Genomic DNA, 20,179 nt, shown 5'->3' with positions numbered 1-20,179 from the left:
ACAAACAAAATGGCAAGATGCTTGTATTTGAATTGAATAACTTGCTCCTCCCTTGGATGACTGATGCAGTACAGTATCTACATTCTGTATCAGAGCAGGTTGAGCCATTTTCTGTGAGTGAACCAGGCCTTTTAACCCCTGATGACCAAAAGAAAAGAACCATCATGGACAAAAATGCTTCATTTCTGTCACATTTATGATTCCACATAGGCTCAAATTGGGATTTTTTTTTCCATTTAACTGAATCTCATCACTTCATATTTGCAACTCTGAAAAGGGAAAATGGAAGTTTTAATCTTCAGGACAGTGGCAGCAACAAATCTACATGTTGATAAAATACATAATTTTTCATGTTTGCATAGAGGATTTTTTTGATAATACTGGATAAGTGAACAGAAGAAGCAATGACTTGCTATAGAATTAAAAAAGTTATTTAAATGACATTTTGAGAATTCCATTTTAAAATCTTATTTTTTGTTGTACCTTAGGACCGTCCATTGTCTGCCAGAGAACGAAGGAGACTAAAACAATCTCAAGAAGAGCTTCCTTATTCAGGTATTCACTGGAGTTTCTTTTCTCTCAGCAATTTCTTCTTTTTCCCACTTGAAGGTGCTGACACCTTGTGGGGTAGAATTGTACAGGTGTTGGGATGCTTCTGATATCTTGCTCACATGGCCACTACGCGTGTGTAAACAGGCTATTTGATGGGGGCTGTTCGAGCCAAGGCCAATCCTGATTTTAGTTGAGGTCATAGACAAACTTCAAGCAGGACTTGCTGCACAATGAAAGTCAGAATCCTTGCTGATGTTGCCCTCCATGGCCAAGGAAGGCAGAGGTCAACTGCAGTGTCCCTGCCACTACATGGGCTGTGCACAGACTGGGGTTTGAATCCCAGACTTTCCCAGTCTTCATGTCTCAGCTGCTCATTGGGAAAATGTCCTGAGCCATCGAGGCGAGCTATTCACTGGAGTTTAATCCCAAGTACCAGCAGTTTAAGATAGACAATGTACAGGAAGGTACTTTCAGTGTAAAACACTCCTTCCTTCCTCCCTCCACTCTAGCTATGTACTATGAAAAACTGGGGTAAAAATCTCCCACCTGGATTGATATCATTATAGGACTTCCCCTCCCCCCACCACCACCACCCATAGAGATCCCACATCTCAGGTCTTCCCTTGCACCAGGAAGCTACTATGCCAAAGTCACCTCATTGGTGCATTAAAGAGTAGCTCCATTGCAAATCCAATTGATTAGCATCGGGGACTGGTTTGGATGCCAATCGGGAGTTAGCCAAGTCTGGAAATGTTAGCAGCTGCGTAATATTTTGCTCAGTCCGTACACCTTACCCATGGTAATCATTTCTCAATCCAGTCTGGTTTGTAGTTGGCAACATTCCAAGCATCTTTAAACGGTAGTTACCTTTCCCTGCTCCCGTCACACATACAGAGTAACGCTCTATTAATTCTGATTTATAATGTTACACTAATACTAATTGTGTGAGTTTCCTCATCAGTTTCCAAATCAAGAAGGAGCTCACATTGTGTAGCTTTAGAAGCAAACTCCTATGAAGAGAACCAAAATGTAGATGAGAAAGACAGCCGATCCTCATCAGATATTGCTATCCATCATGGAAAGGTAATGTTATGCTCATTAGAATTTATTGTAGCGTACTCTGTGCCACTTCAATTACTATTAGTCACACAAACCAAACCCTCATGCACACTAGTGCATAAACTCCTACTGGAGACAGAGAAGGAATTTTTCTTCCCTTGAGTATATATGTATTTGAGCTCCCATTGCTTTCAGTAGGAAAAGAAACAGACTCTAGTCGTCCCTACTGCTGCTTAAACCTTAAAATAAAATTGTTCTGTTTATTTTATAATTGTTCATAAAACAAATGGCACATTTAATGATTTTTTTTTAAATAACAGGAAATGTTTATAAAAACATTACTGCAGTAGGCAGTGTTTTGGGATTTCATTCAAATTATTAAAGCTCTTTACTGTACAGTCTACTTTTAACTCAAAGTTTCTTCATTCCAATTATCCATTAATTCCTTTTATTTTAGCACTAAAAGAATAAGTGCTTTTTTAATTAAGTTGCTTAATTTGAACTTCTGGATAATTATTCTTTTTAGTTCAAACAAACAAAGGAATTATTAAAGGCCATTCACTTACAGTTTTTACAGAAAAATGAGCAGTTGTGGAATTCAATCCCCCAAACACTGAATAAAAAAAGAATTAGAGTTCTTCAGTTCCTGCAAATCAGTGGCTCTGATACATTGTGTAACTGAGTCACCTCCAACTCACTGCGAGAACCGCCATGTGAAATTTAATCTGGATGAAAGTCTTCTATCTAATGTGCATCTCTCACTTTCAGGTGTCACAGTTTCTTACATATACAAAGTACATGTTACACTTGGTTGTGTCAAATAACATTCACAATTGAATAGGTAGGGAACTACCAGTGAACAAGTTTGGAATGAAAACTACCAATTAAAAAGTGCCAAGGAGCTATAATATCAACCAATCAAAAATGAACAGTCAGCAAACAACTACAATAAATTAACTAGCAAGGAAGAGAAGGGAAAACCAGTGAACCAGTCAGAATTTTTTTTGCTAAACCTTTCAGTCATCACCTTGTAAGTAACCAAAGAACATAGTACTAAAAACAAGCATCATAACATAATTAGTACTAACTAAAAACAAACATCATAACCACAAAGAATTACTTAGCTCACAACAGCATCATTAAACTTGCTTCTAAAGATGTCTTTTGTATGTTTGACATTTCTCCATGAAGGTTTCCATTTGGAAGCCTGTTCCTGCATTCTGATTAAAGAAGCTCAACCAAAAAGTAGATTCTCGCAATGCTTCAGTATCCGTGCGTGTGTCACTGCTATAAACTGCAATCCCAGAATGTGCTTAAGGCTCCCTCATTCTCCTCCATTTAATAACGTTAATGTGGGCTTACAGACAGGAAGTCATGGCTTGCTCCATGAATGACCATGCTACTCATAACAAAAAAATTCTGGTGCTTTAAAGACTAATCCCAAATTCAGAACTCTGATTGGACAAACAAAACATGTTTTCCCATGTAGCCTTCTGATTAGAAAAACAGATGCAAGGAAAACGATTTCTCAGAACAGCTGCCATCACTCTTTGACCTGTTCCTCGTACTATAAAACAGATAAGCCCCTAATTCTTTAAAGGTCCAATAGTTTTGATTTTAAAATTTTGTACCCTGCTTCCTTCTTGCTTACCCCCACTGAGCTCCACTCCCCTACCAATTCCTGTGCTCTGCTTCCCCTGCTGTACCCTACTTTCCACTTTCTCCCTGCCCCTCTGGTGTGCTCTACTCCTTGCCTGATTCCACTGCCCACTGTGCTTTAACTTCCCAGCTGTCCACTGTGCACCATTCTCTGGCTCAGAATGAAACCATGCAAAACATCACAAGTGCCAGATCCCAGACTAACTGCGAGCAATACCTCTGAATCAGCTAGTATAAAATTTTAAAGACTACAACTAAATACTGTAATGCTTTACGATAATATTTCACCTTGTGATAATTGTACTTCATGACACATTAACATAAGAACATAAGAATTAGGAGCAGAAGGCCATACAGCCCCTCGAGCCTGCTCCATCATTCAATAAGATCGTGGCTGATCTTCGACCTCAACTCCCCTTTCCTGTCCGATCCCCATATCCCTCGATTCCCCTAGAGTCCAAAAACTCATCGGGCATAGTGGTGCACAAGATAAAGTAAGAGCTGAGTTGCTTTACTTATATTTAAAAGGCAGAGTACGACATACTTAAATATTTCCTTAAGTCACAAGCAGAAATCTGTATGATTGTAACAAAGTATTATTTAGTGCTTTTTCATTTTATATCAATAATTTTAAGGATGTGTTGGAAAAGATATAATTACATGGAAATTATAATCAAAAGAACAACATTCACTCAGGAGTACACATTAGTAATCATCATACAGATGCAAGTTTTAAAAAATTACATCTCCTTCCAAAAACACACTGACTGAAGGAAGAGTGTACTGTAAGTTACATTTTTTGTTACAGGTTTTGAATTAATGTATTATTTCATCCAAATTTTGCCAGAGTGTAAGTGAGTCATCCCATCGCCTTTCGGATGATGAGGAGTATAGCTCCTCAACCAGCTCAACTGATAAATCAGAGGGGGACTGCAAAGAAACGTGAGTACTTAAACCTATTGTCCTTTTTGTTTTCTGATAGTATTCCTAGTTAGTAAATCCATTGACAAGGAAACTATTTCTAGCTCAAAGGTAAACCTGGCTGAACGCTCTATTTGAGTCTCCTTTACTGGTGATAGACGCTGGTTGCTCCACTGAGAAATAATGAAGTGCCTCACTACATCAGTATGTGGGTTGGAGAGACAACTTTCACCAATAATGCTTTGCTGCTTCACCAGTGCACTGTTCAGTTCATATCATGGGATCATCAAAGTGAAACAAAATCTTGAAAGTTTGTGTAAACATGGTGTGAGGTAAAATGTGTGTATACTAAAAGGCAGTTAGTGTTACATCAATGGTGGAAACCACCAGGGCAGCTTCAACAGACTGAGTTTGAGGAAAGACTGGAGAAACTGGGGGTTTTCAATCTTGAAAGCAGTGACTGAGTGATAACCTTGCATAGGTGTATGGGATAGAAAAAGGTAAGTATAGAACACTTCAAATGAAACTGTGATAGTAGGGAAAGAGGATGCAGGTTCAAACAATTAAAAGACAAATTTAGGACTGATAATCAGGAAGTTCTTCTTTACACATAGACTTCTGGGCAGGGCAGACCCAGAAATCATTTAAACAGTTGGATGCTGTGATTGGGGGACTGTAGGTTTTATTTTGATTAGATGAGCTAAGGTGGACCAAATGGCATTCCTCATTTGTATCAATCTTGTGATGACCAGACTCCCACCCAGAGGCTGATGAGATGTGCTTCGGCCTACAACTCAGACCAACTTTGTTTGTTCCATAGGTGGAGTAATATATAAATGTAAAGGGATGCAGACAGAATCAATCTGCAAATTTACTTAAGCCTCACCTATATTACCAGAAATGCATTTTGGATTAATGATTTCAAACTAAACCAGCAGGAATTCTCATTTTTGCTTGTACAATTTGTTGAAAAACAGAAGCCTCATCATTGAAAGTGCTCCTTGATGAAAAAATAAATGCCTAACCAGGAAATTCCTATATTACATTTTACTCAGTTGTTTCCTCCCATATGACACAAGTGGCAGTATGAATGTGGCTTAGTCAACATTTGAGCTAGTAGGAATATTAATGTGCCCCATCTCCCATCCTTTCACCCTCCCCCATATTTAATCAGCTATTCTTGAATGTCTAGTGTAAAATCTCAATGATTTACATGACCTTGAGCAGCCGAAATTTTCCAGCACTGCTGCGTTCTAAACATTTCCTGCTTATTTTCTAGGAAACCTGATTCCAATGAAATGCATGATCTGGTAAAACTGATGACGCGGACATTACGCATGGATTCAAAAGATGCCTATAGAGAAAATCCAATGCTTGCTCAAACACCAGAATTCAAACTACAGCGAAAGTATAGAGACACCCTGATTCTTCATGGGAAAGCTAAGGAAGATCCAGAGGATTTCTGTTTCAACGATTTTCCAACTGGTCTGTAGCAACCAGGAACACTTAGTGCATATTTAAAATATTCTTTGTTTCTTGAATGAATGGTTAATTTAAAATTAGTTTTTTCTAATTTGAAGCAGTTTTCAATTTTAGTACCTTTTTTTGAGGTGAAGATGTAAATAAAATTACAAGTTGTGACCTCAGTTCACATTGCTGCAGCATTTTTTAGATTACTGTATTAAACCATTTCCTGTTTATTGTTTTGTTTAGAGGTTTTATCTGTGCCAGAGAAGATCAAAAGAACAATTCAAGCTCTACGAACAGATGTTGTAAAAGGATTAGGAGTAAAGCTTTTAGAAAAAGTATACAACATAATGGAAGATGATGATGAAGTCAGGAGGGAGGTAGGTTCCTCGCCTACATTCATTGAATCATTCAAGGAATTGTTTTTGTCTTAGGGATCAGTAGTTTATTGCTTAACATTGATCTGATTTATATAACCATTTCAGGAATGCCTGCAAGAACACATGGGTGAAGAACTGTACCAGAATTACAGTATGAAGGTCCAACAGTTAAAGTTTTTTGAAGATAATTCAAATTTTTGAATGAATGGTGCCTAAAACAATTTAATGGGTTAGTTTAATTTAAGAAGTGCCTTCTTACAGACACTGATCAGTTAAAATTTGTCCATCACAGCTGGAAAACCCAGTTGTCCAAATGAGTGCTGGCAAATCTTGGCTCTTAACTTGGCACCATGCAATTGATGACAAAGGAACTACATAAAGGATTATGAAGCAATGGACACACGGTGTGCCTAGCCAGAACATCTTTCAGTTTGTGTATTAAAACTATTGCGTCATATTTTCTTTTATCAACTCACAGTTGTTGGTGAAATATTAGATGAACAGCTAGAGTATTATGTCCAATTCTGGGCACCACACTTTAGGAAGGATGTGAAGGCTTTGCAGAGGGTACGGAAGAGATTTACTAGAGTGACCTCCTTCTGTGCTGTACTATTCTATGTATCACACAGTATTGTGGATATGCAGTTGTTATTTTGTGTCACAAGGTACCTACTTTACATATAGACAAGCAGTGTCTATCATGGAATGTACCACAGTTTTGGCTTTGATAGCTTAAATGAATGTGATTTAAGGATCCAAAAATGTTGTATATTAAAGTGCTAATCTTATTCATAGGTCAGTTGAAACAATTGCTGTAGGTCAGTTGAAACAATTGCTGTTAGTCAGTTTATGTCCATGCATAACTACACATTCTTTGCTTCTAGAAATTGCCCAGACCACTGCACATTTTAGTATGTGCTTTGAGAACTTTTTCAAAGCAACTCCAAAAGTACATGACTTTATTTCCTCCCTTTTCCTGCAATTTTCTCACCTAAATTTCTGCTGGGGTACAGTTTCAGCCCTCTGTTACCTCACACCAGCACCTGTGCTTGGTGAGCCTAGACAGTGAGCAGCAGATGGGTCATCGCCTAAAATACATACAGGCACTTTCCATCAGGGTCACTAGTAACAACCATGACTGCTAATCCTGGATGGTTTTCCTTTTCTAGCCCAGGGGGTAAAGGCCACTTTGTGCTTTTGACACCACCCAACTGAGGGGAGTTAACTCACCATAGACCAGATTCAACCTTGACCATTCCTAATCTGTATGGCTTAGTACCACACAGAGCCATTGGGGAAGCGGTTTTCACAATCTAGAAGCCTGCCTTCTAATGAGATTTCTACAATTTAAGATTTTGTGCTCAAACAAAAATTGAATACACTGTGTATCTCTGAAAATATTGACTGTGCAAGATCATATTGAGATCTGTAAACTACATATTCAGAAATATAGGGAGGAGGGGAGGAAGGAAGGGAGAAGGGGTATATAAATATGCTTATTAACTCAAATGTTGACTGAACCACAGACATATTGCCACTTGTCATGAGAGAAAACAACTGAATACAACTTCATAATCAAGCACTTTCTATATGCAGGAATTACCTTGTGCAAGCATTTGCTTAGTTCTAGCTACTGGCTTATGCTTGAAATAGGAAATAATTTCCCACAATAATAGTTTCACATCCAACCAGACCAATATCATACCTAGAAAGATATTGTGGTCTGTGTAATTTGTATTGTATTACTTAACAAATAAACAGTAAATGAGCTTTCAGACACAATTACAAATATTCTTAATTAGGTTTGTTGTATTGTTTCTTTAACTGAACTTTGTCTAGATATGTTCACAATAGTAAACATGGGATTTGTAAACTTGTTATATTGCAATATTTGCTAGAAAAATAAAAATGTACAGTTTCCAAAGTAAATTGAATATAGTTTCATCTGGATGTTTTCTGCAGGCTGTAACATTCCACACCTCTGAAGTATCTTATACAGTTATGATTTCTCTTACTGTCATAGTTTAGTGATTTAAAAACAGAATAAACACAACTAGAGCACTGGACTCCCAACTAGAAAAGATTGAGTTCGAGTTCAAGTCTCAGTCTTGACCAACTTTGCCTTCTCCTAAAAGGTAAATTTGCCTGTTTCAGCCAGATGCAAGCTGTTGAACTGCAATTGAAGGTAGGTTGGCTAAGAAGCGGTGTTAGTATCTGTAGTTGTGTCCTATCCTACCATTTTCATGTTTAAACAGGCTAAGATAGGCTCATTGATTCCATTTTGAAATGTAGTTGAAGTTATATAAAGCAACTTTTTGTTCATCATTGTAGACTTATGTCATTTTGCTGTGCTTAGAAACACTGATATATTGTCACTTTTTATATAGTAACAATTCTTATGGCTCCCACAGATTGCATTGTTTGAATTAACTTAGTTTTATCTAGTTCATTGGATTCAATTTGGCTTAATTACAATTAATTCAGAAGTTATTTTGTACAAATGAATTCTCTTCACATTTCCAGACTGTGGCCAATTTTCCATTTCTTAACTTGGTAACGTAGCCCTATCTGATGACTAGTATAGACTGGAAATGAAATTTGGGATGTTCCTGAATTTATGGTGCAGAGATGGACCCTTTGTCTATGTGCCATCAGGGACCATTACTTTAAGGTAATTATGGTGTTTCAAGGATAAGAAAAGGCTGTATGGTAATGCTGTACATTGCAGCAGTGGAATTCAAATTCAGTCCCCCACTGTTGAGTTTCATCAGGAAGAGAATGGACCAGATGAGGGAGAAGGGAAGGATAACCACCTAAATCAAAAATATATACAGTATTTTAACGTGAAATTCTGTTTTCACTTGTCCTAACATTGGGAACCTCTATGCTCCAAACCATTACTGCATGAACTAACTTACTGAACACAGTACATTCTGATTCAGCAACCTTTATTAAGTCATGAAATAAAAACCAGGATGTGTGACTATACAGAATAATTTGACATTATTTATGCTTTTTTGCTTTCTTGACACACTCAGTTTGCTTTTTCTCTTCAATCTCTAGCTCTGGCTGCCAATTCAGGGGGTGGTTACGATACATAGGCCATGGAGGGAGGGTGAGCTGAAAAATGTAAAAATTATTTTGGATTACTCAGTGCACTGAATTATCAAAATATTCAACCAGAACCGAGTGAATTAAAATGGCAAGCATATACATTAAACATCTAAAAATATCATTTTAACTTGCTTCTAAATGGTCTGACCAGTGGCAGACAAGAAAAACACAGTAGTGACTGGTGCACAAGCTAAAACTTTACCAAGTGTCCCAACCTGGATGAATGTCTTAAAAAAAAAACACATGATTATTGTAGTAGACCTTTCATACATATTTGAAAATCTTTAAAAATCTGATAGTTACTGCCCACTCCACATGGTTAGAAGTTAAAGTAGAAGGGTAGAAGTTAAAGTAGAAGGGTAAATCGTGCTTGACTAATCTACTGGAATTTTTTGAGGATGTAACTGGTAAAATAGATAAGGGAGAACCAGTGGATGTGGTGTATTTGGACTTTCAAAAGGCGTTCGATAAGGTCCCGCATAAGAGATTAGCATGTAAAGTTAAGGCACATGAGAGTGGGGGCAAGGTATTGACTTGGATAGAGAACTGGTTGGCAGATAGAAAGCAGAGAGTTGGAATAAACGGGTCTTTTTCCAAGTGGCAGGCAGTGACTCGTGGGGTACCGCAGGGATCGGTCCTTGGATCCCAGCTATTCACAATATATATTAATGATCTAGACAAGGGAACTAGATGTAATATCTCCAAATTTGCAGATGACACAAAGCTGGGTAGGCATGTGTGCTGTGGAGGAGGATGCCGAGAAACTACAGAATGATTTGGACAGGTTGGGTGATTGGGCTGAAGCATGGCAGATGCAATATAACGTGGATAAAATGTGAGGTTATCCACTTTGGTGTCAAAAACAGGAAGGCAGATTATTATCTGAATGGCAATAGATTGGGAGAAGGGGAAGTGCAACGAGACCTGGGTGTCCTTGTGCACCAGTCGCTGAAGGTAAGCATGCCGGTGCAGCAGGCGGCTAAGAAGGCAAATGGTATGTTGGCCTTCGTAGCGAGAGGGTTTGAGTACAGGAACAAGGATGTCTTGCTGCAGTTGTACAGGGCCTTGGTGAGACCACACCTTGAGTATTGTGTGCAGTTTTGGTCGCCTTATCTGAGGAAGGATGTTCTTGCCATGGAGGGAGTTCAGCGAAGATTCACCAGGCTGATACCTGGGATGGCAGGAATGACGTATGAGGAGAGATTGGGCTTGTACTCGCTGGAGTTTAGATGAATGAGAGGGGATCTCATTGAAACTTATAAAATTCTGGCAGGACTGGACAGACTAGATGCAGGGAGGATGTTCCCGATGGTCGGGGAATCCAGGATAAGGGGTAGGCCTTTTAGAACAGAAATGAGGAGGAATGTATTCACCCAGAGAGTGGTGAACCTGTGGAATTCTCTACCACATAAAAGGCAGTAGAGGCCAATTCATTAAATATATTCAAGAAGGAGTTGGATATATTTCTTAAGGCTAAAGGGATCAAGGGGTATGGGGAGAAAGCAGGGACCGGGTACTGAACTTGGATGATCAGCCATGATCGCATTGAATGGCGGAGCAGGCTAGAGGGGCCAAATGGCCTACTCCTATCTTCTATGTTTCTATATTTATTACAAGTTTAAGTAACCAAACTATTTTACTGAAATCAAAAATTCACTGCGAATTTTTGCCAGAGTGCAATACCTTTACGAGAAAATAATTGATACCTTCAACAAGTAACTATGAAGTCATTTAAGCTAGGAAGGGGCAGGGAAATAAAAGCAATCAAAGAGAGAGTAGAAACAGATGAGGTTTATGTACAAGTAAATAGAAATTTAGCAAAAAAAAATGCAGAAGGGAGTAGAGGAGAAAAATCAAATCAACCAGTTAAAAGACAGATACAGGAACAAGATGTTAGCTTGGACAAAAAAATATGGAGAAAAAGAAGTACGGTTAAAAAGAGAAAGTACATGTATTGCAATACTCTGGAAAATAAACTGGGGAAATTAGCAATTATGTCACAAAGATGTAGACTTAATAGCACTAACAGAAACTTGCTGCAAACTGGGCAAGAGTAGAAAATAAACATACTGTACTGGGTTATAATTAAGGAGGCACAGAATAGGCAAGAAAGGAGGTGGAGTAGCAATATTGGTGAAGATGGGAATACATACTATAAAGAGCATTGATATACACAAAGCAATTCAGACAGGGTCAATGTGGTTAGAAATCAAAAATAATAAAAAGGTGATTGACATTTGTGGGGTTGTACTACAGATCCTCTAATTGTGGGAGGGAAATAGAAAAAGGAAAACTAGAAAAATCAGATGAAATGTAACAAAATTATTGTTCTGAGATTTTAATTACCCACTCATTGGTACAGGGGAGGAAGTGGAGAAAAGGGAATGTGTGCAGGCTCCTTCCTAAAGCACTATGTTCGTGTGCAGTGCATGTTCTGAGTAATTTGTGTCTAACTATGCTCCTCTGAAGCCTGTTAAAGGCAATTTATAAAAGTGCAAGTTGTTGGGAAGTGGGGGGGAATTGCACAGGCCCTGGAAGAGGATTGGAGAGTCCCAATATAAAATCCATTTTCAGAGTTAACGGGATAGCTACTGGCCCGTTAATTTAACATTTGTAGGAGGGCACATTTATAATCTTAAAAAATTAAATTACTTAAATATCTAGATTGAGAAAATAGGCAGCCAATGCAGATTTTAGAAAGGAAGATCATGCTTGACAAACCCAATTAGTTCCTTTAAGGGGCAACAAATATGAAGGATGGGGTAAATGCAGTGGCGTGCATGGACTTTTAGAAGGCCTTTGACAAGGTACTATACAGAAGACTACTGGAGAACATGAAGGTGTATGAAATTAGAGGAATGGTACAGGGAAAACTGATTAGAAGGGAGAAAACAGTAGAAGTTAAAGGCAGTTCTCAAAATGGTTAGTAGTGTCCTGTTCTGGGACTGCTTCTCATCACTGTGTACATCAATGATTTGGATAAAGGGCTAGAGGGAGTGGTGTCCATATTTAAAGACAATACTAAAATAGCAGACATACAAAATAATTCTGAGGATCAAAGGAAGCTGCAATGAGATATTGACAAGATGGTGGAATGGGCAAAGGAGGCAGATGGAATTCAATGTCAGTAAGTGTGAGGTGGTACATTTTGGTAAAAGAAAGAAAAGTGGTAATTGTATTATGAATGGAGCAAGGCTGGGAGATGTGAAAGAGCAGAGGGATTTGGGGGTTCAGGTTCACAAGACTGTAAAAACAGCCCCTCAAGTGCATAAAGGCATATAAGCTGAAGGGATATTGTGTTTTATAGCAAAAGGTATAGACTATAAAAGTCAACATGTAATGGTGAATTTATATAAAATTTTAGGTAAACCCCATTTGGGGTAGTGTTCAGTTTTGGCTTAACACTATAGAAAGGATGTGGAGACAATAAAGGTTGCAGATTCACTAGGATGTTGCCTGGTATGAGGAAATACAAATGGAGAGATGTGGAAAAAATTGGGGCTGTTTTTATTAGATTAAAGAAGATTGAGGTGATTTGATAGAGGGGTTTAAAATTATGAAAGGACGGGACAGAGTAGATATCAACAGACTGTTAGTAGTGCTTAACCGGTTTCAAACAAGAGGGTTGTGAAGCTGAAATGCACCACTGGAGTTAATGATTGAAGCAGTGACCATGTTAACATTTAAAAATAGGTTAGAAAGGTGAATGAAGGAAGGAATAAAAGGACATAGGAGCAGGATGGGCAAATGGGACTGCTTGTGTGGGGATAAACATCAACCTGAACTGGTTGATCCAAATGGCCCGTTTGTGTTGTAATTTCTACGTAATTATGTAGCTTTCTTCCGCGCTTTCCTGAAGCTGGGGTAGGATTCAGAACCATACTCCCTCCTGCCACCCTAGCAGAGGGCTCAGCTAACTCTGCATAGAACAGGAATCAAATCTGGGATCATCTGGTCCATATGGATAGGTTACATGTTGCTTTTATACAGTAATAGCCATCAGGTAGCATTAAATGATTTCTAAAGTTTTTGAATTTTTGTCTGAAAACGGAGTTGCCAATCTGAACAATTTATTAACTACCTGTGAAAATAACATCTTATGTAGTCTTAAGTTTTTCCTCATCTCACCAGTACAATCTAAATATTTAGAAAATTATATTAAAGTTTAAAAACTTAGAAACTAAACAGCGAGACCAGAAATTAGCATTTTTGTTGGGGTATATTAAACTGAAAATTATTACTATTTGGATTTTTGCTTTCTGAGGCAAACTGAGTTGCTTGTTTGTTAGTGAACAAGAATGATACTTTAAAAAGTCATGTCAAAAAGCAATTACAACATTAAATTGAAGAAATTGTTTCTATAACTTACCAAGCATGAAATGGTAAAACCAGCCAGAACAATATAAACAGTCCATCCAAACTGCTCAATCATGTAGCCATAAATGAAGCCAATAATCTATCAAAGAAAATGAATATTGTAATTTCAAATCAAAGACCAATATTATCTTCACCAATTCAAAAACACATACTTACAGCAGATGCAACAATTACTCGTTGAAAAGTCTGCTCTGCTAATTGTTGTCCCTTGTAGTCCTGCAAACAAAGAAAAATTATATAGGTTGAGCAAATTAACAAGCTGCATTACACACTATCTTTTAAAAGCAAATGCCACAGTATATTTTATTTCTGACCACCTGATAAGATTCGTTGATTTTTTTCCAAGTCAGCTTAAACTTAGTTTAAAAATGTGCAGTTAGTTATTTTAATCATCCTTTAGCACTTATGTAAAATTAAACAAATAACTTCTACTATGGAGGTCAGATTAGATCTCAATGCGAGTGTTCTGTTCTCAGCAGACACCAAGTATCTCTAACCACATTGGTTTTTGCTAAACTGCTTATACTAAACTAGTGGTGTTTGACCTTATTGGACTAAATGGTCATACTTCTCTTATGTTCTCACCCCACAAAACACATAATTGTCAGTCAGTCAGAAGATGGTACAGACCAGGATGCCAAATATTACTTCTTGATCAATGCACAAAAAGGCATGCTCAAGTTAGTAACCTAAACTATTTTTAGGGCAATGGTTTACTGGTGTACAGCAGGGGTTCAACATTTTTGCTTCCGAGGTCCCCCTCCCATGTTATAAAAATTCCACAGACCCCCTGTAACAACACAAGTATTTTTTCTGTATAAAAGTGTTCTCGCAACGTTGCTGCTGCTATCCTGGCACTGCAGAAAATATTGGTCCCCACACCCATTCCCTCTTTCCCTCCACGAGCCCCAATCACCATCTTTCCCCCACAACCCCTGACTGCCTCACCGACTGTTCCCAGCACATCAGCCAGTCCCAGTTCTTTGCTTTATTTAAAGTCAAACTGCCTCCACCATATTCAATATTTTTATAACTAATAAACAACAAGTGTACAATGAAAATGAAAAAACAATTTTTTCTTTTTGTTTTAAGGCCAGTAAGATTTTTCTCCCAAATTGCTTGCAGCAGTGTCCAGATTAATGTTTTATTCCTCCGGGTGACTCCAGGACAATCCTAGAAAGCTCAATTCCTAGCTGGAGGCCAACATTAGATATGAACAATCCGGTCTGCCTGTGATGCCCTCCTTGGCAGAGCAAGACTGCTAACACGCAAGGTATAGGCGAAGAATGAATGAGGTTTGGCAGCAAAGGGCAGCCAGCACTCTTGTAACTACACTACACCGTGAGTCAACACTTTGAAAACAGCAGGAGAGAAAGGGGGGAGGGGGGAGGAAAATCAGACACTGCAAACTGACTCAGTTTTGCTGATGAGTGTCAATCCTAATGTTGACACATTCCACTCTTCTTCCTCAACAAAGACAGCGACTCACTGTTTGACCCTTGCAACTGCCCCTTCTTCATTTGATCGACAATCGCAACCGCGCGAACAAGAGGACAAAATGGCCCGTATTTTCCGATCGCAGGCCTCAAATCTACACCCTTACCCGAGGGCTCCCGGGACGCGCACACTGCCAATCCTGGGCCTCTCCAAACTCCAAGTGCGCAGGGCCCACGTACCCCAGAGGCACAGGCAGTTCGCAGCGTCCCTGGGATCACGTGGGCCATGGGGAGCCAATCAAAGAAGGGAATCTCCCTTCATACACTTGACAAATATATGAATGGCGATCACCCCAAAAACATAGTAAAACTTTTTTTTTTAAATTTTAAATCACATTTTTAAAATGACTTGAAATTAAAATTATTAAAGTTTTTTACAAGGCTAAAAATAAATTTTAAAAAAAAGTATTTTTAAATGATAAATCAGTGAATTTTTTTTTTTTTTTTCAACTCTTATCCTGGTAAAAGCAGGCCTTACGCCTGCTTTTACCAGGCGTAAGAATTGTAAGAGTTTTCTGCAGGTGGCGGGTCTCCAAAAAGCAGAATTATCTGCCTGCAGAGGCCCTTCTCCCGGAGATCTGTCAAGAGCATTCTTGACAGATCGGAAATGCCGGTTTTCAGCGCATGCGCTGTGCATGCCTGAAACCAGCATTTCCGATGTCCCTACGGGAGTAGCCACCCGTAGTGATTGGAATATCTGGGCCAACAAAAAACAAACTTGAAATGGAACTGACATATGCGGGCACGCATACCTGGTGAGAGGAGAGCAGAGGACGAGAGCTTGAGTCGGGGAATCTGCGCTCGGTGACCGCCGCGCCTCTCCCTTCTCAGCGAATGTGGGCCTGAGCTCAGTGGCAGCTGCCGCCATCCTTACAAACGTTTGGGAGGGGGAGCCAGTTTGCACAGCTCAATCCCACCCTTACGTGGTGTATTTTTTTTAAATCCCAGGCCCCTTGAAATCTTCGTGGACCCCTAGTCTACGGCAACAACATTTTAAAATATCTAAAATGTACTTTCACACAAGTTGTCCAAATAGATGAATTATTTTGCACAGGCCCTGCATTTACAATTTCTCTGTTCTAGCTCCTTAAATTAAATGGTAATATAAACAGATTTTTATTAAATAAAAAGCTTGCAACACCTATGGAATACCGACATTTCAAATTAGAAATTAAGGTTTTGAATGCATTTGTTGTTATAGTTACAGATGTATTTGAAGTGTAGTCACTGTAGTAATGTAGGGAAACGCAGCCAGGTCCCACAAACAGCAATGAGATAATGCGCGGCGGTCACTGAGCGCAGATTCCCCGACTCAAGCTCTCCATCCTCTGCTCTCCTCAGGTATGCGTGCATATGTCAGTTCCATTTCAGTTTTGATTTTGATTTTGTCCCCTTGTTCGCGCGGTTGTGATTGTCGATCAACTGAAGGGTCAGTTGCAAGGGTCAACAGCAATTATGCCCTGGTCAATATTTATCCCTCAACCAGCACATATAAATAGATTACCTGATCATTATCTCATTGCAGTTTTTGGGACCTAGCCACATTTCCCTACATTATTACAGTGACTACACTTCAAAAGTGCATTGACTATAATGCACTTTGGGGCGTCCTGTGGTCGTGAAAGGCGTTTAATAAATCAAAGTTCTTTTTACAGCAATTTCACTTCCTTAAACTGGGAGGTGTTTTCTTCTACCACAGTTAAATGTTTAAGGGAGATACCATGCTTCAGTCATCCTTTTGCATAAACATCTATAAGTGCACCAAATGCTTACTGTAAAGCTTCTCACATTTCAGTCACATTTAATAATAGGCAAATTTATTCTATATCTGAATGGATCATTCTTTCCACGACTCTCAAACCTGACTTTTACTCTCGAGTTGCAGTAAAGCATGGACACGTTAAAACAAACTAAACAATTGAATAGCTCAAAGCTAGGTGTAGTTTCTCTTACAATTAGGAGAATTTCCACTTTACACCTCCTGGAGTCAGCTCTTTTTTTTTTATACTGTGAAGCAATCTTAAAAATGCTCTTTCAGCTTCTGTTCTTCAAGAACAGATAGGCCCGGAATTTGCAGTCCTGATGACTATAAACTGGCACTGTTTGCCGTCATTTCGCCTTTGAAACTGACCGCAATTTCAGGATTTAGCGCATATGCAACCAATGCAGAAATCCTGAAGTTGCAGTCTGTCATTCACTGCTCCTCCACAGGCCACGCTGCGGCCCGTGCCCCAACCCCAACAGAGCCAGCAATCAGTGAAATTTCTCATTTAATTTTTTTTTTTTTTTTATAAATTTGGTTCATCTTTATTTGCCTTTTCCCCATGTGAGAGCACCGATCTTTGTTTTGCTCCCTAACATTTTTAAAAAGTTATCAAAAAGGAGCTTACCCACTTCCTGGTTCACTGAGAATTCTGCATTTTGACTGGCTGCTTAGACAGCTTGTTGACATCACAGCAGCTCTTTGCTTTGAATCCCCATTAACTTACGTTTGATTTCAATTACACGTCGAAAAACCCAAAATTCTCGCCACGGAGATTGCAAGATCTTTGTGCGGCGCTTACTTTGGGGCCAGACGCCTTTGCTTCACCGCTGGCTGCAAATTATGGGTCATTATCTCCAACTGGTTAATTGGCTTTAAAACAAACCTGGGGTTTTCATCTGCAACCTGCCCTGTAAGTGAATGCACTATTCATTTCAAGAATGCACATCAATTGCACCTTCTAGCATTAAAAGGGACACACACTAATTTATATCGTATAATGTTCCTGTACTAACAGTGTATCCTTTGATTTACCATTATGAATGCTATGGGACAGTCACTAAACATTTCATTTAAAAATTACTAGTCAGAGGCAGCCTGTTTGCAGACACTGTAGAAATCCCCCTCATATGACATTTTGAAGTTCAGTCCAGTGATGATATGAATGGGAACAATGTATTGTGAGCAGCAACATTCATGTCATCACTTGGAGTGCTGATAAAAAGAAATAGTGTTTGTATCCAGCAGTTATAAATCGTAAGTATAACATGTATACAGCTATTTCCCTTTGTGGAGGTTCAGTAGCCAATATTTCCTCTCTAGGCTGAGGCATATTTAAAACCCATGTTATACACTAGGAAATGGCCAGCTACACAATATAATAAATGTCTTTGGAAGTCATGTTAGGTAGATAACTTACCAGTTGATCAAATTACTGGTCATGTAATGTTCCACTTATAAAATAACCCTGGTAAGCTTTTGTTTAAAAACATTAAAATAGTTTTGTAATTCAAAGATAATACTTTATTATATATCACATCATTGCAATCATAGTGGAACTAAAATCTTTATTCTCAACTGTTTTGACTTTAAAATTATGTTATTTGGAGTTCATAAACTTTTCACCTCAGGCTCATCTTGTGGTAATCATCAATTGTAAATCTGACACCAACAGGATACTGCATCTACATCACTTCTGAAGATATTCTTCAAAATTAGTTTTACACAGCTGTCAAACACCATTTTACTTGAACTTGATATTTAGTTTTAAAGGGTAGTTTTTAGTAACTTGAATTTGTAAATTTTGTTGACTGTAATTATACTCAAATAAAAGGACATACATGTTGACAGTTTCATTCTGTAGATTCTCATCTCAGCACCTGTCAGAGGGTACAGATAACTTGTCTTTCCATGTCTCCACTAACAGATCCCTTGGTTGACATCATAAAAAGGTCATTTTTCAAGTTACAAAAAAGGTTAGTTGGGATTAGTGATACTTGTAGTCAGTTCCTACCCAGATTTTGCTAGCAGCTGGCTACATTGCTTTCAGGAGTGAGAGAAGAATGTCCTAAATTGGCCTCAGTTTTGTTTGCATTTCACATGAGATTGTGGGGTAGGGGAGGGGGTGTTATGGTGTACAATTATGTACCATGTCCTGGATGGACTAAACCAGATGGTCTTTTCCCATACTTTTTTGTGTATCTGTAAGAGATAAACCATGGTCCATTTTCCATTCCTCACCCACGGGGAGGCACCACTGCATCATCCTGCGCAGTTCAGATTGGCTGCAACCCCCCCCAACCCCCAACCCCACAAATTATACTCAGTTACCATTGTTCCACTCTGTATTACAACACATTAGTGGTACAGCACAGTCATCACATCATCCTAAATGGTTGGAGGAGGGTCTCCATGCTCATCGTTAACCTGTATGTTCAATGCTGACAGGCTTTTCCATAGTGACACTTTCAAACTATTAAAAGGCATTTATGTAGAATTTACAGCACTGAAACAGGCCATTCAGCCCAATTGCCCTACATCAGTGTTTATGCTTCACATGAACCTCCTCCTATCTGCATATCCCATCCTTTCCTCCCTCATGACCTTATCTAATGCATCTAAAAGATTTAAAGCTTTATCACTGGCTGAAACCTCTCTAAATCACCATGGCTGCGGTACTTGGAACAAGCTGCAATTTTAAAAAATTCATTCATGGGATGTGGGTGTCGCTGCCAAGGCCAGCATTTATTGTCCATCCCTAATTCCCCTGGACAAGGTGCTGGTGAGCCGCCGCCTTGAATGCTGCAGTCCATATGGTAACAACTGAGTGGCTTGCTTAGGCCATTTCAGAGGACAGTTAAGAGTCAACCACATTGTGGGTCTGAAGTCACATGTAGGACAGACCAGGCAAGGATGGCAGATTGGACCAGATGGGTTTTTACAACAATCTGGTAGTTTCATGGTCACCATTACCAGATTTATTTAATTAACTGAATTTAAATTCCCCAGCGTGCCATGGTGGGATTTGAACTCACGTCTCCGGATCATGAGTCCAGTCCAGGCCTCCGGATTACTAGTCCAGTAACATAACCACTATGTTACCGTTCCCCCCAAATCTGAGCTCCCAACAACAACAAAAAAAATGCCTTCACTTCCGAGCTGGAAGTGCGGCAGAAGGCCCATCTGCAGCCCGAGCCGACAGCGCGCCTAGCCCTGCTTACCATGTGGGTGGGAAACGATTTCAGATAGGAAAACATCTTCCAAAGCTGCCGGTGCGCCCCTAACCCCAGCGACCTTCCAGTTTGGCCGGGCTCTTCGCTCCCAATCACTCTCTGTGTTTCCAGAAGCTGCGCCTCCGCCGCCTTAAGGATACGCAATCACTTTCCGCAGGC

General features: G+C 39.2%; 2 protein-coding genes across 3 annotated transcripts in view; one reads left to right on the top strand and one right to left on the bottom strand.

Moving 5' to 3' along the window:
- The window catches only part of nek4 (NIMA-related kinase 4), a 48,837-nt gene extending 40,870 nt beyond the window's left edge, over positions 1–7,967 (top strand). Inside the window, exons 11-16 of one of the 2 annotated variants that reach the window (XM_086001837.1) lie at positions 489–555; positions 1,514–1,635; positions 4,118–4,212; positions 5,471–5,676; positions 5,905–6,038; positions 6,144–7,967. In XM_086001837.1, the coding sequence (XP_085857963.1) occupies positions 489–555; positions 1,514–1,635; positions 4,118–4,212; positions 5,471–5,676; positions 5,905–6,038; positions 6,144–6,239 (720 nt within the window). In that variant the 3' untranslated portion in view covers positions 6,240–7,967. The remainder of the gene's footprint in view (positions 1–488; positions 556–1,513; positions 1,636–4,117; positions 4,213–5,470; positions 5,677–5,904; positions 6,039–6,143) is intronic. The other variant, XM_086001838.1, reaches the window with a different exon arrangement.
- Positions 7,968–8,969: 1,002 nt separating this feature from the next.
- Positions 8,970–20,178, bottom strand: spcs1 (signal peptidase complex subunit 1). The gene is made up of 4 exons (XM_086001843.1): positions 20,009–20,178; positions 13,686–13,745; positions 13,522–13,608; positions 8,970–9,158 (listed from the first exon to the last, which is right to left on the bottom strand). Exons 1-4 carry the CDS (start codon positions 20,042–20,044, stop codon positions 9,042–9,044), a joined length of 300 nt encoding a protein of 99 aa, XP_085857969.1. The 5' UTR covers positions 20,045–20,178; the 3' UTR covers positions 8,970–9,041.
- Between the last annotated feature and the right edge of the window lies 1 nt (position 20,179).

This window comes from Somniosus microcephalus, chromosome 11 (assembly GCF_052327205.1).
Source record: "Somniosus microcephalus isolate GS21.2 chromosome 11, FLI_Smic_1.0, whole genome shotgun sequence".
In the NCBI taxonomy this organism is placed as follows: domain Eukaryota; kingdom Metazoa; phylum Chordata; class Chondrichthyes; order Squaliformes; family Somniosidae; genus Somniosus; species Somniosus microcephalus.
Note: the sequence above shows the minus strand (reverse complement) of the source record. Positions and strands in the feature narration are given on the sequence as shown.